Below are 27,784 nucleotides of genomic sequence, written 5' to 3' on the forward strand. Positions count from 1 at the left end.
GTCACGGAGGGAAGGACGGGGCTGCGCTGAGAGCGACCAGGCGGATACCAGCATCGAGATACCGGGCTGTTGCTGGTGTGCTGGTAGATCACCCTGGGAATGTCATGTGTCCACTCCCAGCTTTCCATTTTGATCGCTTAGGAGTTTGTAAAAAAGAAAAGACGATAAAGTTTTTCGTGTTAGATGTTTCAGGCCTCTTTAGAAATACATGAGGACTGTGTCGCATTGGCCTACAGTAAAACACTGATGACCATAAGCAGTCCCAAGACGTTTGTACTTACACAGTGAGAAGCACCTGGGCTTGGTTTCAAGGACACAGTGTGTTCCTTGAAAAGCTCTCCGGAGTTGCTCAGACGATGCTGACAACCCGCACCACGCCAATGCTCTCATGGTTCTGCCAGCACAGGATGGTTGTGAGGCGTTCCTGTTCCAAGGACGTGTAAAACTGCCACATGCCACGTGTGCAGCTGAAATGATTGATCCCCTCTTATACCCCAATCATGACTGACAGTAAAATTCAGCAAACTAGAGCCATGGACAGGTAGGTGTCTACGTGGAAGAAACGTTTTTAATCGTTCACTCCCAGCTGCTCTCTCTGTAATGACCCAAAGCAGCAACATTGTATTTTTACTGTCAGTGCAATAGTTTGGGTAGGAAGGAGCCTTTAAAGGCCATCTAGTCCAAGCCCCTCAGCAATAAGCAGGGACATCTTCAAACAGATGAGGTTGCTCAGATCCCTGTCCAGCCTGACCTTGAATGTTTCCAAGGATGGGACACCTACAACCTCCCTGAGCAACATATTTTTGTGTTTTCTGCAATACCTAAGGAAGGAGCAAGTGAAATACTTTTCTTCTTTGGTGTAGAAGATAATCTAATCTCTTGGAGAAGTAGTATGCTGACATTTTAGAAACTATGTTTGAGCCTCTCATATTGAGACTATTTTCCCTGTATTTCCCGTGTTAGAAAAATGTTGCACTTAGATGTAGGTCTTTTGGTGAGACATTAGGGATACTGTTGATGTAAGCAATCTTGTCCTCCCATTTGAAGTTCATTCCATCTCTCTTTGCAGAGATGGAATAGCAAGTACTGCTAAGTGGCAAAGTGAATTAGGTTAGTATTGACTCACATTAAAAGTAGGTGACGTTTTTTATTGGGGTTTTAATCTGGTTCACTATCATTCTTCATCTCTTGCAGTACCCAGAAAAAAAAACCCCACATCCCAAACAATAACTAAAACCAGTAGAATATAGAAGTCTAGATCAAGTTTCAGGAATAGTTATTGTTAAGTAGTACAGCTAAAAATGTGCTGTGTCTCTGATCTTGATACAGCCTTTTGTAATTACAGGTCCAGGGAAGGATTTAAGGAGAGCAACTTTATTGAATCAAGTCAGAGGATGTTGTAGGTTTGGAGATGCTTGACTCACAAAGAGATGTTGACCACAGATTTGAAGCTCTTCAAAACTTCAGAGCTCTACAAAGAGGTAACAGTTTGAAAGGGCAGGTTTCCAAGATTCGTAGGACTGACCCTGAAACTCCAAATATCCTAGTGAAAAGGAACCAGAGGTAGTGTGTAGTTAATAGCCTTTTGCTGGAAGCTGAGCTTTTATCTTCTGTTTGCATGCAGAACTGTGAAGTTCTGATACCTTCACAGACTACTGTGAGCTACAGTAATACCAGTAATAGACTAAAACTAGCAAAAACATCTGCATGCCTGTTAAATGCCAGGTTGGATAGGGCTTTGAGCAGCCTGGACTAGTGCAAGGTTCCCTGCCAATGGCAGAAGGGTTGAAACAAAATCATCCTTAAAGTTCCTTCCAGCCCAAACCATGTTATGAGTTTCTGATTCTATGCATGTCTGGTAAGGTTCTTGAGCTCACTTTTTAGAAATACAAAGTTCAGCCTGTGACCTAACACCACCCATTTAACTAGACAATGGCACTGCAGGGATGGTGAACTTCACCACCTCCCTGCGCAGACCATTCCAATGCCCCATCACTTCTTCTGTGAAGAAATTCTTCCTAATGTCCGGCCTAAACCCCCGGTGCAGCTTAGGACTGTGTAGTTTTGTCCTGTTCCTGTTGCCTGGGACAAAAGACTGAGCCCCATCTGCTACACCCACCTTTCAGGCAGTTGTGACAGTGACAAGGTCTCCCCTGAGCCTCCGTTTCTCCAGGCCAAAGACCTCCACTCCCTCAGCTGCTCCTCAGGACTTGTGCTCCAGAGCCTTCACCAGCTCTGCTGCCCTTCCCAGGACACGCTCCAGCACCTCAGCATCCTTCCCAAACTGAGGAGCACAGGAATGGGCGCAGCCTCAAGGTGCGGTCACGCCAGTGCCGAGAGCAGGGGAAGATTGAGTTCCCTGCTCCTGCTGGCCACACTGTTCCTGATACAGGCCAGGATGCCATGGGCCTTCTTGGCCACCTGGGCACACTGCTGGCTCTCACTCAGTCTGGCACTGTCCATTTCTGTCAGGGCACTGGGCAGCCAGTCTGTCCCCAGCCTGTAGCTCTCCAGGGGATTGTAGTGGCTAAAGTGCAGGAGCTCACCCTGGGACTTGTTAAACCTCCTATCTTTGGATTTGGCCCATCTACCCAGCCTGTCCCTTCAGAGCTCTCCTACCATCCTGCAGATCAACACTCACTCCCAACCTTGTGTCATCTGCAAATTTGCTGATGGACTCAGTTCCCTGCTTGAGATCATCAGTAAAGATACTAAACAGGACTGGGCCCAACACTGATGCCTGGGACACAGCAGGTGACTGGCCACAAAGCGGATGTGGCACCATTCACCACCACTCTCTAAACCCACAGAAGAATGTATCTGTCAGTTGTCCAAGATTATTAAAACTGCTTTCATTTCAGTTCACAGTTTAAACAAAAACATAATTTTCTTATGTGGGGTAAGTGAAGGTAAGTTTGAAACACTCATGGTAGAAATTAGTTTCATAGTCTTAAAAAACTCAGACTTTACCCATGTCTGGTAAAGAGAGCCGCATTTCTAGAAATGTAGAGGAAAGAATGTGGTTCATGAAACAACAATCCCCTACAAAAAGCATATGTGACCATATAACTAAAACTGTCTTGAACTGCATTTGGTAAATGACTGTCAATGTCTCTAGTCTGTAGAAGGCTACAGACCTAGTTAAAAATGAAGAGTGAATTCAACAGTGGTTACATTGTTCTTCATAGACATAGATGGCCTCTGAGACTGTCAAGGAAATGTAGGGAATATGACAAGGCTAAAACTGCATAACACATCCTTTTTGTATTATTTATTTCCAAATAAGCTGGATTGAACCAATTTATATTCAGTCACTTCCCTTGGCATGACCAGTTACTCCATACGAAGCATATATGAATAGAAAGTGTGATAAACTAGTTTTGGCTGGATAGTTAATCTTTATCTTAGCTAGTATAGTGCTGTTTTGCTCGTAGTATGAGAATAATGTGGATGACACACTGGTATTTCAGTCATTGCTCCGTAGTGCTTACCCTACATCCAGGACTTTGCAGTTTATCATGCTCTGCCAGCAAGGAGGTACACAAGAAGTCATGAGCGGGTATGGCCAGGACATACTTTTTTAGTATGAAAATTTAGTAGAAAATCTAGTAGACATCTCTCTAGTATGAAAATCTAGTATGAAAATCTAGTATACATCTCTCATTTGTTTGCCTGGACTTGTTCCCTAAAGGAGTCCTTTCTGTTACCATGTCTTTGTTCCCCCTCCCCCCCCAAAAATATAAGTAATAAAACAAAGGCCAGACATCTTGTTCCTTTCCCATGAAATAATTAAGAAATTGGATTTGAAAGAGGGTGTCTCAAAGAGAAAAAATGTCAACTGCCAGTAATATGAAATAATGGCAACACTGTACTGAAAACAGCATAGAGGGCTAAAAAAATCAAACCCAGAAACAAGACTCAGATTTTCAAGGAAATAATTAAAACAATACTTTGGAAGGAAGGGTCCCCGGGATGCACTGGGAATGTGAAATAAGCAAGCCAGCCAATTGATGAGGTTGCCAACTGACCTGGGCAAGTGGCTTTGCCAGTGTGTGTCTGCATCAGGGAAATGAGAAAAGCTGTTCTAACTGAGGGAGGCAGCCTGTATAACAGAGCATACAGTTATCAATGCTGTCAGTATGAAAATTTTTTTTTAATTTAGAGCAAAAAATTGTAACTCGAACTGTATGAAAAATGGGAGAGGTTACTTTAAGACTTCATCATATCTAAAGGGAAGTACACCAAGAGCGTAAGGTATTTGTCAATAACAAGCAATCATGCTCTGAAAACAGTTTTTAGAATAACAAATACTACTGTAACAAGGATTATTTCAGATGCCTGAGAAAAGACATCTCATCAACTCAAAAAACTGAATGGAAAAAATGAATGAAAATATTGTGAATGAAACAATTTTAAACCCCAATATGTGAGCTTCTGAAGTTTAATATTGTAGCTCAGTGAAAACAGGGAAGAAGCTCTTAAGGTCATGAATATATGCAGGATAAATAGAAAAACATGGAATTTTTTTCCAAGAAAACTAGGAATTATTTCAAACTTATGTGAGATAAAAGTCAAAGCATAAAAGGGAAAAAGCTGCAATAGGCACTATTTTTAAATTCACATTCTGCAATGCACTTTATGATGTGTTCTTTGTTGTCCTAGATCTTATTTGTTTCAATTTATTTTATTTATATTTTTTGGGTTTTTTTAAAACTGCCTGAAGAACTTCAATCATCATGACAATGCTGAAACAGAAGGTGAGATAGGATGAGAAATTTGGAATGCAGAATATTCCTTGTCTGTGGTTTTGTTGTTTTTTTTTTTTTTTTTTTTTTTTTGGGTTTTTTTTTTTTGTTTTTTTGTTTTTTTGTTTTTTTTTTAGTTAATTTTTGTTTATTTGTTGGGATTTTTCTTATACCATCCACTCACAATTAAAACTTTGTCTACTCCAGATAACACAGTAAAGGTGGGCAGGATTTTAGAAGCAGCTGATAGATGATTGTAGCAAGCAGGGTGTCTGATTTTAATAGCTATCCTGCAATGCAACTTTGAGCTGTAAGGGCCTCCTGTAGCGCTCAATGCCCATAGAACACCACGATCCTTTCTGCAGAAGTCCCAACATTTCTGCTTTCAGTATCTGGCACTGTGAGTTACTAACACTGTGAGTCACAGTTCTGCTTGTTAAGGGCATGCTAACCCTGGCAAACAGCTCACAACAGCGCTGTCTGACTGTACTGCAACTGGTCACTTTCTGGTTGTACAGGTTGGATTTACATTTGCAATAAATGTGATCTGCTTATTCCACTTAAGCTCTGCTCTGCATCCTGAAATTGAAGGATGTGATCCAGTTTAGGAATAATTTTCTTTGACAAAAGGACTCAAATGATATCGGACTGGAGAAGAATCATACTGAAAACTGCGTTGTCATTTCACTTTGCCCTATGGACCATCCCATGTCACCTGCTTAATGAATATCACAAGACACTATTTAGTGCTGAGCAATGTGTTTACACAATATAAGTCTCCCGATGGAGCAACTTAACCCCAGCTCTTGTCAAACCTCAATCTGGAAAAAAATAAAAGTTTTTAGTCTTAAATTTGCTTTGGTTAATGACAGTTCCTACTTCCAGAGATTAAAAAAAAAAAATAGTCTTGTCAAAGTGCCTTCTGAATCAAAGCTCAAAAGAAAAGAGAGTGCGAGAAAAAGTAATTTTCTTTAGAATTGCCTTTGCAGTTCCTTTTCATTTTCTGTTTTGGCTTGACATTGATGGAATTGGCTTTTTGTGTACAATTTATAGTGCATATAGAGAATGCATTTAAGGAAAAATAAAAATCTGTTAGTTTTCCTGACAAAGATAATGTTTTACCTTTTCCAAAATACTTTTAATAATAGTTGAACTGGAAACTTTAGAGAAAAAATCGAAAAACTAAAAAACTCATTAAAAAACAACACTTTTGTTGAGTGCTCTGCATGGCTGGAAAACCTCTTTTTTGGATATAAAGATTTCTTAATTCAAAATTCTTATTTAACTTGTTGTTTACACTCTGAATCTGTTTCTTACATCCTATGCCTGGATAATTTATTTTGGTTCTTGCTATTGTGCCAAAAGAATGATATATAAATATTCTTAAATTCATCTTCAGCAGTTTTTGCTGAAAGTTGAACATAGATAAATCTGTTGTGACATTCACTCTTATGCTTCATTATATGTTCTGAAGAGTTTTACAGTCTTTTATGTCTTTGTTTTTCACTTACTGCTTTTGCATTTGTTGTAAAGATTAAATATATATGATATATATTTCAAGTTACCACTCATAATTCTTTGGTCCTGTACATAGTTTTTAAAAAAATGCCAGATTGATATGAAAAGTTTTGGCGGAATGAAACAAAAATTGAAAGCAACATTCATGACAGAACTTTATGATCTGTGTTCTACTACCTACTCTGTAGATATATGGGTTTATGATGCAAACCTTGCAAAGTTATTTCACTGCTCTTATATGTGCAAACAATTTAATTGTATTTTGAATTTTGAAATATTTGATCTTAATATAATATTACATGATTTATTTTTGCAAGAATGTACTCAGCATACCTATAATTTTTCCATTCTAAACTACCAATCCCTCAACTCCACAAATGATTTTTGAATAAATTTTGCATTTTAAATACTTTAGATGATTGTTTCAGGGTATTATATAACTTCAAAAAAATTGTACAACTGCCATCTAAACATTTCTTGTGTACACAGAAAATGGAAAAGCAATTACATGTGCCTTTTCTGTTATGTACTTTAAGGGCACCTTTTGATGGAGGTGCACCTTACAGTGGAGTTATCTATGTGCTGACACCAAAGTCTGATGGTGGTACAGCCAGTAATTATACAGACCCAACACAGCTCTTGGAAATAAAGAACAGACTGCCATGTTCTGGTTAAAGCAGGCCAGATGACTAACATTACACATTTGTGTTGCATTAATGCAACAACCTCTCTCAGTTTCTTCATTCATAAAGTGGAAAGGTGTGTGTGAAATTTGGGAAACTTAACTGAAATTTATTGTTGTTTGAAGACATCTCATCCATTTCCCTCTGAAAAAAAAATCTTCACAGCACTTGTTTGGCCATTAATTTCCTGAAGTTAATCCATACCTGCAGGTGGGATTTCTGTTAACAGAATTTCATTCCCAAAGCCATCTGCCATTTCAATCTCTTATTTCTCCAGTGTTTGCACATTCTCTAGAGAAAAGCATAATCTTAATCTACATAATAAAATCCCTTTAAAACATATTAATTATATGGAATATGTATATATTTATGCATATAAGAAGTGTCCTGTTACAACTCGTTAAAGATTAAATTTCTGAATTTTACAGACAGGTGAATATCCAAGTGAAAATGGCTACTGCATTTCTTGAATGATAACCTTGCAGGTGGTTGGTCTCAATTTTACATTTATTGAATTCTTGATTCGCTAAGACCCTGTATCAAGTTTGAGAAGGCATAGGCTTTACTGATTAGTATTTAGATATTTGCAGATTGTGAAAACAGATGTGCTACGGATTTCCAAGGGTGAATTTAAAGTTCAGAGAAATTAAAGAAAATAAAACCTGAATCAAAGTACATTAGTCACTAGCAGCACAGCAGCCACTATCCCAGATAACAAAGGTAGCTTAGAACAATGCAAGACCATATATTCATGTGGAACATTAGGAGCAGAAGTGTTCGAATCCTAAACCTGAAAATGATTCTCTGTGTAGGACCCACACAGCTTTAGGTCTGTAAAACAATCAAGAAGATTAAATATTTGTCCACGTATAACTGAGTGGCAGCAGTACTCACTCTGTAAATTACAGCAATACTAAGAAACCAGTAAGTTTGTCAAGGATGCCAGTAAGGCAGTATTGAGGTGGAAAAAAAAGCAGTCAAGCGGATCCATGAAGAACAATGTGACCCTATTTCTTTATGGAATCCAAATATTTAAAAATTATTGACTTTTTACCTCAGAAACACAGATTATGGGAAAAATTATTAAATTTTTGGACATTAAACAATCACAAGTGTATCAAAGTTACTTGTATAATCATATTCCATTCTCTAGTGAATTAATCTAGGGACCGAGTATACATAAACATGTCATTAACAGGTATTGTAAAGAACATTCCTGGGAGCATTGCTAATCATTCATCAGGTGTTTTCTAATGACTGAGTGCTTGTATTTACTGGGAAAGCTGAAAAGAATTTTTTTTTTTTCTAAAAGGTTGCCCTAAAAGAAAGAACTTATGTGCTGTTGCAGCAAACCTCCATCATCAATGAAGTTTGAAACATGTGTATGGTATGGCAGACATGGTATTCTGTTTGACATAGTAACTGGAAAAAATCAAACCTGTTGAATAAGATCATGATTATGTGGGCTTTTGCCTTACTTCCAGATAGAGTATGGATGTAACTCAGGGCAGTGCAAACACTGAGGCTGTTGTCAGTGAGAGCTTGGATCAATTTACTGCAGAGACTCTATAATCATGGTGAAGGCACCAGCCCTGGAGGGACTGAAAAGATGTGCAAATGTGGCTTGGCATTGCTGGGATAATCATTAGACTTTATGCTTCTAAAGGGAAAGACAGAACTGTCCTACTGTTACACAGTGGATTACTGCTGAATTAATGTATCAAGGAGAAAACCTAGTGAATGGGACACAAAGGTCTTGTTGTGTTCTTTTTTTGTGTGTGTTTGTTCTTTTGGAGGTTTTTCTTTTTGTTTGTTTGTTTGTTTATTTTCTGGTTGGGTTTTGTTTTGGTTTTGGTTTTGTTTGTTTGTTTTATTGGGGTTTTGTTGTTTGTTTGCTTGGTTTGTTTGTTTGTTTGTTTTCCCAGTGTGACTGTTTAAAGATTACAAGGTGTGTGAATTTAAAAGACAACAGCCCATTTGGAACAACTCCATGTATGGACATTTATATGTAAAAGTAAGTGAGGGGGTTTATTCTGTTTTAGATCGTTTCACTTGCAAAATGTATCTTATTCATAAGAGTTCCCCAGAAGAGAAGGTTTTTCGCAAAAGGTATTTCAGTCAGTTTTACTTCATAGGCAGAAAATGTACAATGAGCGGACACTTTCTCTGGTAGGACATATTACTTTGCATCTTTTAAGAGATGCTTGCAACCTACTAACAGCTGACATTGTCATGGATATTAAGGTTTTCATCCAGTAGTGAAATTCGTACCAGCAATGATTTCAGTGACTTCTTGTCAGCTTAGGGATAGTTGTCTGTTAAATTTAGAAACACGGTCTTAATTCAGAAGAGCACGTTGCTCATTAGGATTTGGTAATTGTCAGTTCTTCCCGAGATACTTGTTATAGAATCACTTTCTTCAGGGGAAAAAAAAAGTATTTGGATTTATTTTTACTTCTTTGCATGAAGCCTTATATTTTAGAGTGTTTTTATGTCAGCACTGTATTGTTTCACTTGTTGCAATAATTAGTAACAGTCTATTCTCAAATGATGCTGCCAAAGAGGAATAATCTGGTTCCTCTATCATTTTACTGATGGATATTAGCTCCACCTGCACAAGACCTTGCATGCTTTTCTTATATTGCCTTCCTGGAAAAGTCAGTCAGTTTAGTCTGCATTTCAAGTGCTGGAGTCCAAAGGTAGATGATAAAGTAAGCTCACGTTTACTCACTACACCTAGAATACTTTTAGAGATTCTACTTCCCTTCATAACGTTGTTTACAATATGGAAAATTGCTACAGAAAAGTGGCTTTCCTCCAACAAGAACCTCCTCAAGATCTATCTAGTCACTTAGAAATCTCCCTGTTGCCATCAAGTTATTCTCTCATTTCATGTCTAATTGGGCAATGGATCTAATTCTTCTGTCTTTCAACCGTTGCCTTGGGAGTGTGAGTAGTGTTTGTCACTAGAAATGATTGCACAGATTTTAGGGAGCTCCATAAAATAATATTATATAATTGATGTTTTACTGTACATAAGACTCACTAACACTTTGTGAAGACCTTCCAGCTGAGAGGGAAATTGAATATTTCTACCAGCAGAAGCTAATTGGAAGAAGCCAGCCTCATGTCGACCATGCACTGCTGTGATGATGTAAAGGTGAGAACATCCATTTGCCATTGTGCATTTTTCCTGGGCAAATAGCATAGATACTCATCAAATTCCCTCTCCTAGAATAAAGCATGTCCTATGGGAGTCTGTCAGGACAGCAGTAACAAGAAAAGAAGGCTGTAAATGTTAAGCTGTTCCCAAAATATCTTTCTCCTCTCTTTTTGAGTTCCATTATTATTAATGCAATTTCAATTTTGCCTTGCTTCTAATTTCATTAATTACCTTTCAAAAGATGAAAGATGTTAAGAGTTGGAGCATTCTGAAGGGGACATTAAACAAACCTAATTAGAGATATTCCATGCCACGAAGTCTCCCATTGAAGCCTATTTTGTAAAAGTAGCTAAGTGTATTTAATTGTTAAATAATAATTAGGTGTGAGCATTAACGATAATGTATAGTTAACCTAGTTTGTGCTATCTGATCCAATTAATTTCTATAAATGCAATAACTTCCTTTTGAGCTAATTCAGTCGAGATACTGAGGCCAGCTCTTGTCCTCTCAGAAAGGTCTATTGTACACAACAGACTCTACTTTTATTTTTTATCAACTTTACAGGAGGAATTAACATGATCAGATTGCAGTAGTTATGAAACTTGGGGCACACACTGTAGCCAACAAATCTGACTTCTGTTGCTTTCATTTATTTAGGCTAAACATACATGTGAGGCATTCCTGGATCAGTAAGTAGTGTCAAAGAGCCAAGACATTGCATCATTCTTAAAAATTAATTTAATCTTAAATCAGTATTAGAATCAGCAGAACTTTTTAAAGAATATAGAACTATTGTTTTCTGAAGAAAAGCCATAGAAAGCAGCAGTCTTACAGTTACAGAAGTGTTCCTAATTTTACACTCAAGCATCTATGGAATACATGTACACAGTGGAAAAACAGTCAGCTATTTCAATTTTCAATTAAGTGTTTACATCTAAAGCAAACAGTCCTGATAAATTAATGGCATGTTACTTAGCAATCTTGTTACTTAGCAAGTTGTACAATTCTTATTATTACTGTAATTTTATTGAATAAATATGAATGTTGTAGAAGTGTGTATTCAGCATAAAATAATATTGCCAAGGTGATGTCCCTTTTATACCCTAAAGGTTATTTGGAATGGATATATTGCCAGCAAGACCAAAGAGGAATAATCTGGTATTTCTCAGTATGATATTTCTCAATTCTGATATTTCTCAGTAAGGATTGTGGGTCAAGTAGAATTTAACATACACACTTGTTTGCACTCAGATACCATAAAAGATGCGCATATAGGTTTGGGTAGGAAAAGCATCCAAATAAAATACTGTGCAAAGGTTCAGCTTTTATGCTGTTAAGTTCTTGTGCATGTTAGTCATTGGCCAGTCAGAAGTGGGATTCCCCAAGGCTCAGTATTGAAGACAATACTGCTTAATATCTTTATCAATTTGTTTTTATCTTTATTTGGACCAAAGACTAGAGGGCATCCTCAGTCAGTTTACAGATGACACCAAATTGAGCAGGAGTGTTGACCTGTTGGAGAGTTGGAAGGCTTTACAATGGATCTGGACAAGCTAGATCAGTGGGCTGAGGCCAGTGGAATGAAGATCAACACTTGTACTTGGGTCACAAAAACTCAAATCAATGCCACAGGTGTGGGGCAGAGTGACTGGAAAACAGCACTGCAGAAAAGCTGCTGGCCAACAACCAGCTGAACATGAACCGGAGTCTGCCCAAGTACTGAGAAGGCCAATGGCATCTTGGCCTTTATCCGAAATTGTGTGGCCAACAGGACCAGGGAAGTGACTGTATGGATATTCCCACTTAAGTGATGGGTTTTATTCTCAATTAGCTTATTCACTTGCAAAATTTATCCTCTTCAGAGTAGGTATTTCCCAAAAGGGGAGCATTTTCACAAGAAGTATTTCAATCAGTTTCATCACATAGGCAGTTATTTATATATAATAAGTTAATTATATATAATAGATTTTGATAAAATAGCAGAGAATATTCTGAACTACAATTTCCATGTACACTAACACATTATTTATATGGCTTGGAATGTGTCTGCCTCATTTGTCAAAATACCAAACCTGCTTTCATGGAAGAACCTGTAGACATGTTTTAAACCTGAAGTCCACCATTAATCTTTAAAGGTGAAATACAAGGCAAAAAAAATGGTTTTCATATTTCATCACTTCTTTTAAGATCTGAAATTACTACACTGGCAGCAGAGGAAAATGTCTGCTTCATTTTTTAAATAATGTTTTTAGCATTTTCTAAGATACAGTGCCTCACAGCCCTTTTGTGTTGCTGTGTTGTAACAGGATCTTTGGAGATTTGTAAGATGCAATTGTCCACATTTTAATTTTAAATGGTCTGATGTTTTATATGGAAAGAAAAAAGAGCAATTAAGAGGAGAAAAAATAGCATTTCAGATAAGACCTTAAATCAGCATTAGTAATATGGTTACCCATGATGTTGCTGAAACCTTTAGGGGAAAAAAGCATGCCTTCATCCTACTGAAGTAGTCTAAGTTATGTCCATAATAGCATATGTGTGAAGATATGCTGGGAACATAAATAACTCTGCTCAGATTGTGCCCTTAGCAAGATCCTGACAGAGTCCTTCATCAGGTAGAAAAAGTAGTTCCATTGGACTTCTAAAGAAAGAAACTTACAGAAAAATTATGTATCATTTCTGTACAGCTAAAGAGATACAAAGCAGACCTTCTGTATTAAAAATGTTGATAGTTTTAACCAGTGTGTAAGAAAAATATTTGGTATTCAGAAAATTTTGAATATCAAACCAGGATTACTTTGAATATGAAATTTTACTTTATTTTTTTTTAATTATTTATTATTTTCTCAATTCACTTTTAAGATAATCCTGTGAGCACTGCATGCAAAAAATTATTTTAAATAAAAATATGCTTCTCAAAACTTCTAAAATTTCTCTATTATGAGAAATCCAGTGTTTTTTAAGCCATAAAATACACTGGATGTTAAGTAAGTATTTGTGAATGCAGTAATGCTGATACATTTTTGATTTGGAACAATGGCCAAGCATACTCATCCTGGAGCAACTCAAAAAGGACTGTAGCTATATAGTCTATACCTTTCCCTTTCATGTATTTTTTTGATGTAATAAACAAGCATCAAAGGAAGGAAAAGGTCCTTGAGTTACACAAACTGAAGGCAGGCTGACTCCAACTACAAAGTGGTGAATGGAAACCAGAAACATTTGCTTAGCTTGTGTCCTAAATTGCATTATTTTCAGAGTGAATCTTGTATTTTTGAAACAATTCTTAGTTTGTCATTCAGGTTTTTGCCTCTGCAGTACTGAGATACAAACTCCTTGTTTGTGACACTGACATTTTCCTGTACTGTTCCTCACCTTATGCATATGTGAACAATTGCTTTCTGGATAGGGTGACCAGACAATAACAAGGGAACACTCTCTAATTTAAAACTTTTTACTCAAGATACATATTTCTGAGCTTTCTAATGCTGTGAGTTATGACATTAACTTAATCCTGTTGAATACAGAAAAAAGGTGCTACCCGAAACCTGTCAAGGTAATTGTTCTTCTTTGTCCTCTGAGACAGGAGTCCTTTGTGTCAAATAAACATTTCTTAAGTGTTCTACCATAATGTGCTCCTCATCTTCAAGATCTGCATCTTCTTTCATCTCCCACCTGAAAGAAAAATCATTTTATTAATTCCTAATGTGTTTTAAACTAGTCTTTAGAACAAGTTAAAAAATACAGAACTTGTTTTTATCAATTCATTGCCCTCCCCAGCCATGGTTACTCCAGCTGAGATTACTGAATCATGCAAAATACAACCCCCAAAAACCTTGCCACACAGAACTTGGCATGGGCATGAAGCAATTGACACAAATTGTCAAAGCTACTACAAAATCTTATATTTACTGCAACAGTATTTTTTTTTCCATTTTTATGTGTCACACATACATTAGTAGAGGTGGAAACCTTGTAAAACTTGCAGAGAAAAAGTGGAAGAGCTAACAAACATTTTGGAAGTTAAGCAGATGCTCTCAATACTCTCTAAGTTTGCAGTGAAATATGACCACATGAAGTCCAACCCAAATAGTTAATGTGAGTTGTCATAATTCTCTGGCATTGACAGTACTATTTCACAAAATACTACAAAAGTGACTGGCTCTTTTGCTTCTTTAACCATCAAGCACAACAAAACAAAAAAATAGATTACATCAGATTCTTCCTTCCCCATGTGAATACTCATTTCTAGTTTAGGATTAAGAGCTAATGTCACTAAAACTGCAAAAGTGAAGGACTGTGAAGATGCCTATTTTTTTATTAGTAGTAGTCAAATATAAAACCTTACAAGTCATGCAGTATTTTGTTAAAGATAATTAGGGTAAAAAAAGCAGCAAGAGTGCTGATACGTAGTCAGGTAAACTTTGTATCATTGCAATTACGCCTACACAACGGTCACTTCTTTTACAAGTTCTGTGGATATTTTAAGAGTTTCATATCCCTTTAATATTAATCTCCTTCACTTCTAAGTAGATAATAGAGTATAGGCTCAAAGTTCAGACCACTTGAAGACAAGGTAAAATACCAATACTAGAAAATAATAGAAATCACATTATCAAGTATTAAAACTAATAGGTTGTAAATGAGCCATAGAATGGTGCAGAAAAGTAGCTGTAAAAAATGAGCCAAACAAGGACTTTTGCTTTTAGGAAACTGTCAGGAGCAACACTTTAGTCCTGTCCCCACACTTCTTAGGTCCTCATTCATACTGCAAAAATCAGAAGCCATATGCAAGTTTAGATTGGTGAATAAATCAAATATAATACAGAATGGTGGAACGACTATATTTCATTACCTTATATTTGGAAGAAGAGAACAGCTAATTTTGGCAATAGAGCATGGTGTATACTTTGTATCTATTTTAAAGCTTACTAAAACCAGAAGGAGCAAGTGCTCTGTTAGCACAATCTCATTGTTAAAAAAACAATTAGGAAAAAATATGTTCAAAGACCATACATAAATTAACATATATATTTCACACCTTTACCTTGAAAACTGAACCTGACAACCCATATTACTGCCTGAAGAAGTATCTGAACAAGCTAAGCATACAACGAATAAAATTATAAGCACTGAATGCTAATTATGGTCAAGGTTTTGCCATAATTAGCTTCCTATTACTCCACTCATATGTGACTGCTATCATACTTAACCTTATGTGCATATTAGCATTAGGTACAATTAATTGCTCTGTCTGCTTCATTCTCTGGTTTATGATATAAAATCTGACTGGATGAGCCTTCAGTGCAATCACTTTTACAAGCCTTCCCAGTGAATGGTGTTTAACAGGGTGACTGGTTTCCCCTTTTCCTTTTGGTAATGTATATCTTCTCTTCAAATCTAGGAAGAAGTTGTGCATGCCTTAATTTGAATTATTCAGCATTATTCAGAAACACTACTACATGAGCTAAACTAATTAATTTTAATTAATTTGATTTGTTGCATATTTTTACCTAGAGGAGCTGTTTGCTTAAAGGACTGTCATAGTTACAGAGATAGGAGGTAGAGTGTAGCATGATGTAGCATATTTGGGCGACCCAAAATCATGTATTCCATATCTTCTCTACATCAATACCTTTGTGTTTTACCCCAGTTCACGGAAAGGGGAGGGGTGATGGGAACAGACACGTGGAGCTCTCTGTTTCGTCCTTTCCAGACTCTTGAGAACGTCAGAAAATGGGGCGCTCTGACAGGCTGCTAGCTGCGGCTTCCCAGGAAACGATGAAAATAAATGACAGACAGCGACCCTTGCCACAGTTGCTATAGCAACCACTGCTTTTGGAGACCGGGGAGATGTTTCTTCCTCTGGACTTTCCGCTGCTGCTGCTCAGGACAGCTGCCTGTCGTCAAGAGTTGGAGCCTCTCCACAAGTTTCCAGCTGCTGAGGGGGTTGGTCCTACATCTCCTGAAAAATTTCTTCCAGTGTTTCAACAGCACTGACTCCTTTAGGAGAAAAATATGTTTTCTAGGTTCTATTTTTCACCTCTTCCATTGTTGCCTGGGACATAAAGCAGTTTTGGAACCATGGATGCTCATTTGGTGTGTTGTTGCCTTCACACCCTGTCTTGGCCACATGGTGCAGAGAGTGGAATTGACACCATTTTGTCTGTGTTCCCCGGAACAATTCGAGGGACCTCCTCTGCATTTGTGGGTGAGGGCTTAACTGTTTGCCTCTATATTTCCTGCTGTTTTCTTTTAGTAAACTGTTTTTTCTTTTTCACATACCTCTTTGCATTTGTCTCTCCTCATTGGTAGAGGGTATAGGTTGAAAACTAAGGGGAGGGAAGTTATTGCAGAATCTCTGCCCTGTAAAATTTCCTTAAACTAAGACATATTTGGCACCAAGCTAAAAGGAGGTCAAGAGAGAAAGTGAAAAAATAACAAATTTGACCAAATAATTTCTATATTGGGTAGAGAACTCCCTGGTTACCACATTGCTTGGTCTGATCATGGCATTGTGGCACCTAGCCTTGTATATGCATCCAAATATGTGGAAGGATCTGCCCATGATAGCGCTGTTCTTCAGATCAGGGAGAGGAACCAAGATACAGTTGATACAGTTTGTGTTACCAGTTTATGGAATGATAACATCAAAGGCAACGAAGATCATTTGGTAAATGTATTCATTGTTGTTTGCCTGTCCTGATCTGGGTTGCTGTGCCTGGGGGTTTATTAATAATCACACACAGCCTGTGGGGGGAAGAGGAGAAGATGATTTTTCCTTTTGCCATTCACCTCCTTCAGGTCCGACACGTTACTTCTTGAGAAAGCTGAATTCCATCTGGATGCTACGGACACAGCAGGAGTTCAACTGGTGGGATGGATAGGAAGCTGGCCTTCGTCAATAATGGAGGCATCAACTTAAGGCTTTGGGGATGTGGGATATTAAGAAATCTAGCTGGGCCACCCTGTTCCAACCCCAAGCCTTAGGGAGCTGAGACAGGGAAAAAAAGAACACCAAGAGGCTCCAGTCCAGCTGTTTGTCTGCTGTGGCGAGGGGGTCAATGCCAGAGAGCCACCGGGTTTTTGCCTCCTTCTGGAGCTCCTCCATATCTACTTTCATGCTGAGGGTATATCTACTACCCTCAGCAGGAAAGCTTGTGCTGTTTCATACTTGTCAGGGAGTTTAGTTTGGAAGTCTCCCTCTAAACAAATATAAAACTCTGATAAGGTAGCAGAATGTTTGAAATAAAATTGCTGTGTCCGTTCAGAAAGGGGCAACTTACTGCTCTGTGCTGGGCTCTAGTTAATGCTTACCTGCATGCTTCTTGTTACTTTACAGCAACAGATACAACCAGAAGGGAAGGAGAGCAAATTGGCAGACAGCACAGTCACTCAGGCTGCAGTTAAACAAGATGAGCAGCCTAAGCCAGTAGCAGTCGCCCCTGTCCAAAGGAGGTGCTAAAAAAGTCCAAATCCAGTTGCCCAGTAAGATGACCATGGGGAGTTCTAGGGAGAATATTGAAGGGGAAAATCCCTTCAACACATCATGCCAACAATGCTACCAGGAGTAAGCAGATTGCTCTGATCACACAGCAAGTTCAGATGAGAAATCCTAATCATTCAGGGATCTTGGAAATTATCACAAACTGGCCTGAAGGTGAGTGTTTTGGACTATCATCTGAAGAGGAAGCAGATTAGGTGGCACATGCTGAGGAGGCCCTACCATATAACCAGCCACGAGAAAGTAAGAGGCAACACACTTTCTTCACTGACAGTTCCTGCCTTATCTTAGGGACAAATCAAAAATGGAAAGCTGCCACATTGGAGCCTAAGCAGCAAGTCACAGAAAGTACTAAAGGACAAGATGGATCAAGCCAGAATGCAGAGCTGAAAACCCATCTGGCTTTGGATATTGCTGATTGAGAGAAGTGGCCAACACTATACCTCTATACTGACTTGTAGATGGTAGCAAACACTCAGTGGGGCTGGCTGGAATGATGGTAAAAGGCGAATTGGCATTGGAGAGGAAATTTGTTGAGGCTACAAAAATCTGACTTGACATTGCTGCTCAGGTAGAGAAGCTGACCACAGAAGTTTGTCAAGTGGATGCCTAGATGCCTATGAGTTGGGCTAATGAGGAGCATTGCAACAACAAATAAGTGGATTGGGCTTCCAAAATTAAAGGTAGACCTGGACTGGCAACAGGAGGGAGAGTTATTTCTAGTTTGGTGGGCCCAGGTCATGAGGTGTCTCAAGTCATGAGGGAAGAGATGCAACATAGTGATGGATTTGTGACTGAAGGATGGATTTAACTGTGGACACTACATCCCAGGTAATCCATGATTATGAAACATGTGCTGCATCAAAGCAGGCCAAGCAGGTAAAACCCATTAGTACAGGATACAAAGGGCTAAATATAAATCTGGAGAAGCCTGTCAGATGGATTGTATCATACTGCAGCAAACCTGCCAAGGCAGGCCCTATATACTCACAGTGGTAGAGGCAACCACTGTGTGGCTGGAGAAATACCCTGTGCCTCAAGCCTCTCCTGTGGCAACATGGCACCCCAGAAAGAACTGAATAAGACAATGGGACTCATGTTAAAAAGAACGTCATGGACACCTGGGCAAGAGAACCTTGTAATCAGTGGGTGTATCACATTCCCTATCACCCATGAGCCCTTGGGAAAGCCAAAAAGTGCAATGAATTGTTAGAAACCATGCTGAACACAATGGGTGATGGAACCTTCAAGCAATGGGATCTGTGTTTACCAAAGACCACCATGGATACAGTGTTTGACCTAAGACCTTGGAGAAGGTTTGAAGGTTCAGAATGGAATAGTGAAACCGACACAAAGTAAGAATAAAGATTCATAGTTTAAGCAGAAATATGTTTTAAGTAGATAATTTCACTTATATGAAATATGGCTCATATAAGTGAATAAATATGTTAAACAAGATAGTAGAAAATGTTAAAGTTTAGCAATAGAACTTGTTATAGAGTTAGTAAAAAGTAGAAGATACAGCAATAAGTTTCTGTAGATTTATATGATGGGATAAAAAGAGAGGCATTGCTGCAAATTGTGTAAAATGCAGCAATTAACAATTGGTATATGAAGATGCTAGCGAGCTTTGTGGAAGAAGCTGATTGGATAAGAAATTTATAAAAGACATTGTAAAATGTAAAACAATGTAAAATTATAACGCCTTCTGATGTACATACAGCTTCGGATGTGATGGCATGAATGGATGTAACAACCTTACAGTCTCGCCCTTCCATGAGACTGATTTTGCAATAAACCATTTTTTAACTCCCTCATCAGTCAACTCTGTCTACTTTGTATCCCAAAAACCAGCCGAGTCTGGTTGAGCTGCAAGGGAATCCAGCCGGGGGCAGGAAGAGGTAGCAAGCAGTAGGAGTGACATCCCAGAGATGCACCCCACAATCACACAGAGGGAACAGGGAAAACTGGCACTCCAGGCCAGGACCTGCCTCAGACAATGACTGCAATCCCATCTCCCACCAGAATCAAACCATAGCCCCCTGCATTCCTGGGGTTTTTTTCTTCCAGAGGGGAAGGTTTAGCCAGGAGAGCCTCTCTACCATCATGTCTTTATACTCTGGGGCACATGAGCTGCCTGGGCGGCAGCCATCTTGTTTTCTTTGTTCTCAGAGTAACCAGCACCTGTGTATCTAGGCATTTTTGTTGTTTTCTTTGTTGTTGCTATTTTCTTTTAGTAAAATGTTATTTTCTTCACTTACATCTTTTTTGCATTTGTCTCTCGTTATCAGTAGACAGGGAGAAGGGAGGTAAATTTCAGAGTCTCTGCACCATAAAATCGTCTTAGCCTAAGACAAGGACAATAACCGAAAATGCTAAATGAAGTACATTCAAATCAGTTATTGGCTAATGGAAGTTTAACAATAAATCAGCAGATTCTTTTTGAAGATCGTGATTTCATACCTCTCAGCATATTTCATTGACTCTTAAACACTAGCATTGGTAAAAATCTTCAATATCATCCAGTCTGGACATTCTCTAGCGTTCACTTTATAAGAGGTTATCCTAATACATTTTCATTTTATCCAAAAGTAATCTATTTTTAAAGCATTTATGCAGATCCAATGATGTGTATTCGCTTAACAGCATCCATGAATTAAAGATCTATGAAATGAGCTTGACCAGCATCTTGTCCCTTATTAATTAAGAAATTTTTCCAGTTTTCTGCTTTAAGTCTGGAATAATATAGTTTTTTAAAAGACTTACTGGACTGTAAGGAAGAAGGCTGTAACACATGTTTATTTTTCTAAATGGGATGAGAAACTAGCTGTTTGTGTTTAAGTGGAAAAAGTCAACGTTTACTAGAAAAATTTTGTCCAAAATAGATTTATTTACTAGCATATCAAAACGATGTGACAATTGTTCTGGCAATACTAATTGACACAAATCTAATTAGCCAGTTCAAGTAATGTGAATATGAATAAAATTACCATCAGGAATTACTTTTAAAATGCAAGGTTCATCAACTGAACAACCAACTTGCACACTTCTGTTGTTTCAAATCATTAGTAACACAGATCTTAGAAAAAAAATTTCAAATTCAGAGGTTGTGGATACGGGTTGTGGAAACAGGATATAAGATGAAACAGGACAAAAGGAGCAGCAAGTGTTAGCACATGACCTGTTCAGAGTTCAGCGAAAAGTAACTCAAGTAAAGGAAAGGAGGGATATCCATATATGGTGAACTGTGATGTTATTGGTTAGCAAGACCAGTATGTTGCTATATAAGGCAATGTTTAAGGTCATTGGATGATTGTTGTCTTAAGAGGTCCTATATAAATGCCATGTTGGGCCAAATAAATTGGCTTCTAATCAGTCAGACTCCCAAGTCATCCCTGCCTCTTGAATACCAAAACATATACCACAAGAGGTGGTATATGTTTTATTTCAGTCTGATATATCTAGGAACATTAAATAAAATCAGGATTTTAAAAAGATATTGGAATTATTTGAAGCAACCCATTACCACCACCTACATTTTGCTTAGAGTTCACTTAAACATAAAAAGGCAAATTCAAGTGTCCAGAATGCCCAATTTTAGTATACTATTGATATTTAAAAGAAAGCACATGTTTAGAATAAAATGCCATCACCTTTGTAATCTTTAGGGTAGCACCAAAAATTTTCAAGCCAATAATAACTTGTGAAGGTAGATAATTAAAAATAAATATATTTTCAGAATATGCTGAAATATCAAACAATGTAGGTGACACACTGTGTGAATATGATGTAAATCACTTAAACACTTTTCTCTGTATACTGTTCCTTTCTGTGTTGCATGTGGCTAATCAAGGGGGAAAAAAAGTAGTGTATTTTTCAGATAGATAAAGCAAAACACATCAGCACAGATAAATACAGGAATCATTGAAGTTTTCTGCTTGTCAGCTTACACGTTAGATCATGAGGTCAGAGGAGAGAGCTTCTGTTTCTCCTCATAAATAAGAAGCAAGAGAGGAAGTGTTGGCTTGCACATCCACAAGCTAACAGAGTGCAAGGAAGAAGTATTCAGTAACCCAGGAAGATCAAGTGATTCCAGCTCAGGCTTCCTTAGCAATGTATTGATTGTGCTCTTGTGCTCTCCTTGCTTATAAATAGCATTAATATATCCATTTATACAAATCACTACACTTAACAATTTTTTTTAATCCTTTTGTTTCTTTTTATTGAATTGCAGAAAGTAAAGAAGTTAAATCTGTTTGCAGAGATGCAGAGAAAAATTCTCAGTGTACCAGTAAAAAGCATGCTGGGCGGTCCCCATTATTTTCTTCTTTAGACTAGGCCCATAACATCTACTGCATGCATGAAGTTGCTTATCCGAAATTATGAACTAAGAAATGCGCAAATGCACTAATTGTGCAAATGCATTTATTTCAAATACATATGCATAGAAAATACTTTTTTATACCTATATATACATACATACATACCTATACCCATGCAAGTAACAGAACAACGAAGTAGGCATTCAAGAGGACTGATTTTATGGAAGAATGGGGTCAGTAACACTATGTCTAAGCTAAGTGCTTGGAGGTAAGTACTCAAAGGATTACATCTTTTCAGTAATTTAAAATAACTCGGTTATTGTGGATTGAATTTAATTATTTTGAGTCTTAATTTAATTTTTCAAGAATATCAAAGAAGGAAATAAATTATAATCAGCGTGCCAAAGATATATTCATTTGGGAAATGCATACGACTTACCTGCCTATGATTACACGATAGAAATGCATCTACTAAAAATACCCTGCTCTTCACATGATAAGCTATTTGTTCCCTCTGTTTATACGTCACCTTTTTATTTCAATTTACAAAGCCTTTCCATTATGGATGTTGAAAACCCAATGTAAATATTTTAAAGGATTAAACTTTCAAATATGGTTACTGTGGCATATGTATGTTCTGTAAATACAAATACAAGATATATCTGCTGAGAAGCTATATTTGATAATCTGACAGCATTGAGGCTTAACAGTATAAAAAATTCATATTTTGTCAACAAGAAACTTACTCCATTTTTTAAGCAGAGGCTACTACAATAGCACAAAAAGATCAACATTTTAAAAACGTAAGATTATTATGGCTGTATTATAATCCCCTTCTTAATGCATTGAAATTTTAACAAATACTAATTTTCTTGCTTTTGGAAGGATTTCACTCAGTTCATAACTTGCAGAAAAAAATGTGCTGTGTAAGGAAGAACACTTAGGGGAACCAGGAAGCTGACTTGTATTGGTAACAAATGGTTTTACTCAAATTTAAGCAAATGCTAGCTGCTAAAAACATCATTCTTTCATGCCCATTGCTGTTTGACCAGCAGCCAGAAAACTCCAGTTTTTTTGAGGAGCAAAAATATTTATTTCAACAAGCTCAGAAATTTAGCAGATGCTTCTTATTTTATTTTCAAAAATTGGTACCTGTTTGCATAATCCTGTCTCACTCTTCCTGAAGATTCCCAGGGACAGACTGAAAATGCAACAACTGATTGAAGCAGATACCATCCCAAAGAAGAGCAAAATAATCTGTAGATAAAAATCTACAAGTCCAACAAATAAATTTCAGACTAGCATACTAAAAAACCAGAGAGGAGATGGAGATAGACAAACAGAATCTCTGTCCACAGTAGGCTTCACTATTGGTCATTCAGGTCCTTCACTGCTGAACTGCAATCTTTTACAGAAAGAGTTGGTTTCTGTTAGGAACTGAAAAACTAGCAATTTCGCCCAGTTCATTCCAAGAAAGATGATATTGCCTACATCAGTGTAACTAATATTTACATCCAGAAACAAGAAAGCCACGAAAGCTAAGAGAAAGGTAGGTGAAATGATAACCGACAGTTCTGGAAATTCATCATACAGACTTGAGACCTTGCAACCAAGTATAAAGGGAGAGCACTAGAAAAAACAGCACTTCTGAATGAATTGGCAAAGACCTTTACTTTCTCTGCTTAGTCCAAAGCCACTCCTTAAACTGTTATTAACTGGAAGAAAAAAGATGAATAAACAAAGGTGAATTTCATTTGTTTTTAACCCACTAATAAGAGGGTTAAGACTGGTGACTTTACCGAACAGCATGCTGAGCTCTGGAAGGGAAAAGTGAACTTCTGGAAAGCATCTATAGAAAGTTAACTTCATAATGCTGTGTATTAAATACATTTTAAAAATCATGATGATTAGTTTACTCAAAATGTATACAGATGGAAATTTTTTAACTGTAAATAGTTTTTCCTATATTTCAAGATACTTTATTTAGAGCAGTTTCTCAATATGGGAATGATTAAACACAAATATGACATAATGAAACAATACATCTCACATATCTTAATATATCTCATATTTACTGTAATTTTTTCCACTCCTCCATTCTTTAGAAAGTTAAATACTACAGTTTTGCTTTAAAAATAATAAGAAAAAAATACTTAAAATCTTGTCTAAAAAATCATAAGGCTCTAGTTTTCAAATTAACTGAGTAGAATAATTTAAATTATAATACTTGCTTTACTAGTGAAAGCAGAGATTGAAGGATTTTCTTCTACTTAATAACTACAAAATGAATTGGGCTATTACATTATTTTTATTAATCTGTTAGGGTTGTGACAGCCAAAACCTGGTGGCATATCTGCAAAAACTCACAAAAAAATTGTGTTTACAACTTCTACTGACTGAAATCCAATTTGGTGAACACTTTTTTACATGATTTTCAAGAGGAAAACACATTTCATAGTTAAAAATCTAGAAAGTACTTTCAGAAAGTTTAACAGGTTGGCCTTTGCCAGCCAAGACCACTGAAGCTTTGGTCAGAGATGTGGGGAGAACAAAGGAAAGTGTACAGAACACCGTCATGCTGCAATAAATTGGTAGAGTAAGGATTTGACTAATTCCTTAATACAGGAGAAAGAATGACTGTGGAATGGTTATATCTTTCTTTGACATGGAAGTGACAGAGAAAGGGTCTCTTACCTACTGGTGAAGTCCCCACCTGCCAGGCTCCTACCTTTGTCTCTCTGCGTGATGAACATTTTCCCAATCTTGGAAAAGGTTGGGAAAATGTTTCTAAATCTCAGAAATCCTCTCATTACAGGAATATAATTTATCTGTCAAGTGTATCAAAATCAGAGACTCATAGAAACATTAATGTTGGAAAAGACCTCTGGATCATCAAGTGTAACCTTTGACTGAACATCACCATGTGAGCTAAACCATAGCACTAAGCGCCACAATTAGTCCTTTCTTGAACACCATCTGGGGTGGTGACTCTACCACTTCCCTGGGCAGTCCATTCCAGTGTCTAACAACCCCTTCAATGAAGAAATTCTTCCTCATATCCAAACTGAACCAACCACAGTGCAGTTGAGGCCATTTCCTCTTGTCCTGTCGTTAGCTGACTGGAAGAAGAGCCTAACACCTACCTCGCTACACCATCCTTTCAGACTATTGTAGAGAGTGATAAAGTTTCCCATGAGCCTCCTTTTGTCCAGCCTAAACAAACCCAGCTCTTTCATTCAAACTGTGACCCTTCTCATATAACCTGCTTCCTAGACCCTTCACCAGCTCTGCTGCCCTTTTTGGACACACAGAGGGACAATCACTGCCCTGACCCTGCTGGCCACACCATTTCTGATAAAGACCAGGATGCCATTGGCCTTCTTGGCCACCTGGGCACACTCTGGCTCACGTACAGCCAGCTGTCAGTCAGCATCCCCAGGTCCTTTCCTCCTGGGCCACTCTCCAGCCACTCTGTCCCCAGCCTGTAGCACTGCATGGGGTTGATGGCATCCAAGTGCAGGAACCAGCCCTGGCCTTGTTGAACCTCACAGCGCCGGCCTGGGCCCCTCGGCCCGGCCTGTCCGGATCACTCTGCAGAGGCTGCTCGTGCTCCAGCAGATCAACACTCCTGCCCAGCTGAGTGCTGTCTGCAGCTTCCTGAGGGTACACTCAATCCCCCCATCCACACCAGCAATAAAGACAGGGCTGGAACCCATACTGAGCCTTGGGGATTCCCAGGAGTGACTGACCACCAACTGCAGCACCATTCACCCCCATGCTCTGGGCCCAGCCTTCCAGCCAGTTCTTAACCCAGGGCACTTGCCCAAGCCACAGGCTGCCAGATTCTCCAGGAGAATGCTGTGGAAGACAGTATCAAAGGCTCAGCTGAAGTCCAGGTGCACAACATCCACAGCCTCTTCTCATTCACTAAGCAGGCTACCTGGTCATAAAAGGAGATTAGGCTGGTCAGGTAGGACCTGCATTTTCTAAACCTGTGCTGGCTGCACCTGATTCCATGGTCATCCTATAGGTGCTGCATGATGGCATTCAAGATTATCTGCTCCATAACCTTGCTGGACACTGAAGTCAGGCTGACAGGCCTGTAGATCCTCAGGTCTCACCCTTTTATTGGATGGGCATCACATTGGTCAGCCTCCAGTCATCTGGGACATCCCCAGTTAACCAGGACTGATGATAAATGATGGAGAATGGTGCGAAGTCCACTCTTCAGAAGTCCAAGTTAGAGGCTTTGTTGACAATCCAGACACTAATTGGGCATTTTTGAGCATTAAGGAAAAAAAAAGTCAAAAAAAAAAGAACAAACAGAGCAGACAGGTGGAGCCTAAAATATCTGGAAAAGAAGTATTATTTAATTCCATTTTCAGCATTTTAAACAGGAACGTTAACTTCTTTGCAGCTGCTCACACATTTCAGGAGAGCATGGCACTAAGCAACAGCATTAGATTGACACTGACTGGATAGGTCTGAGATATCAAAAAGATAAAACCCATAATAATTCATTGCAATATTTGAACTCCTGGTAATGTACTTTGGACTTCTAAAGATCAGAAATCAGCACAATGCTCTGTGCTTTCACAAAAAGTATAATCCCTGCATAAAGAACAGTCAAAGAAATAAAGAAATTAGGGATATTACAATAAATAAGCCAAAGTTAGTGCAATGTTTCTCTTATGAAATTCTAATTTTCTCCAAATTTCTGCTTAAAGTAAACAGCATTCTGGAGCATCATGTGCACTTTATTCTAGGATAAACTATTAAAAGACTAAACAGTTGAAAAGGTACTGGAATAGTTTTAATTATTCAGTATTTTTAATGAGCTTGACATATTTGGAAGTTACAAAAAACCTTAGGATCACAAAACCTACTGTGTCTGCTGCAGCTGGTACCTGGAATGTCTATTTCATCCTAAGCAGCAGATTTTCTGATTTCTAAGTATGTAAACTAGTCACAGATATGGCTGAAACCATGAAAATAGAAGTGGACACTGTGGAAAAGTATTGCTTCTTGTCTAATTACAGCATTTCTTAGTGACCAGGTTACTTCTGATGAAGAGATGATATGTTTGTAACAGCTATTTAAGATTCTTATGATCCTAAGGACTTTTGAGAAGATAAGGAGCTCCAGCACCAATTGCCAGATGGCTGTGGAGCCACCGTGAGAAAGAAAAAGATGTGGCTGCAGATGGAGGCCATGCAAAGGTAGGGCAGCACTTATCCAGGACACATGTCCTGTTCTGGTTCCTGAAGGTAATTACACACAGCACAGCACAACCACAAGAATGAGGCCAAGAAGTGGGCACGGACTGCAGGGGGAAAACAAGGCCACCTGAGACTCTCCCAAGGCCCTCCAACCCATTTCCAGAAAGATCTGAAAGAATGGACTATGCCTGGCAACTAATTCGCATAGGAAGTGAGATAGCTATCATTAGGATGGGAAAAAGCTGTAAGAATGTACCTCCACCAAGCCTGGATGCATGCCACATGTCCCTGGCCTTTCTGTTGGCTACACTGACACTGGAACTGATTGATTGATTGATTGATTGATTGATTGATTTCCCTCCATTCTCCATGACAAGCTTATAATTTATAATAAAATTTGTTGAGTTTTTGTGTACTCTCTGACTTTTATAATTTCTTTTGACCACAAGAATCTACAAATTTTGGGCGCTCCCTTTTGCCTAAGAGTGAGATGTCACACAAGTCAAGCAAAAAATGCTGACAGGTCTGTCTCATTTTTATCCTAAACTTATTCAAATTGTGGTTAAATAAACAGCATACCTACATTTTCTAGCTTAAATAGTCCCTCCTAACCAACATTTAACATCTCTA

General features: G+C 38.2%; 1 protein-coding gene across 1 annotated transcript in view; it reads right to left on the reverse strand.

The window, feature by feature from the left end:
• Positions 1 to 10,970: 10,970 nt before the first annotated feature.
• KIAA0825 (KIAA0825 ortholog) overlaps positions 10,971 to 27,784 on the reverse strand; it is a 235,823-nt gene continuing 219,009 nt past the window's right edge. The window contains exon 19 of the mRNA XM_058823363.1: positions 10,971 to 13,784. Within this exon, the coding sequence (XP_058679346.1) occupies positions 13,661 to 13,784 (124 nt within the window). The 3' untranslated portion in view covers positions 10,971 to 13,660. The remainder of the gene's footprint in view (positions 13,785 to 27,784) is intronic.

This window comes from Ammospiza caudacuta, chromosome Z (genome assembly GCF_027887145.1).
Source record: "Ammospiza caudacuta isolate bAmmCau1 chromosome Z, bAmmCau1.pri, whole genome shotgun sequence".
NCBI lineage: Eukaryota > Metazoa > Chordata > Aves > Passeriformes > Passerellidae > Ammospiza > Ammospiza caudacuta.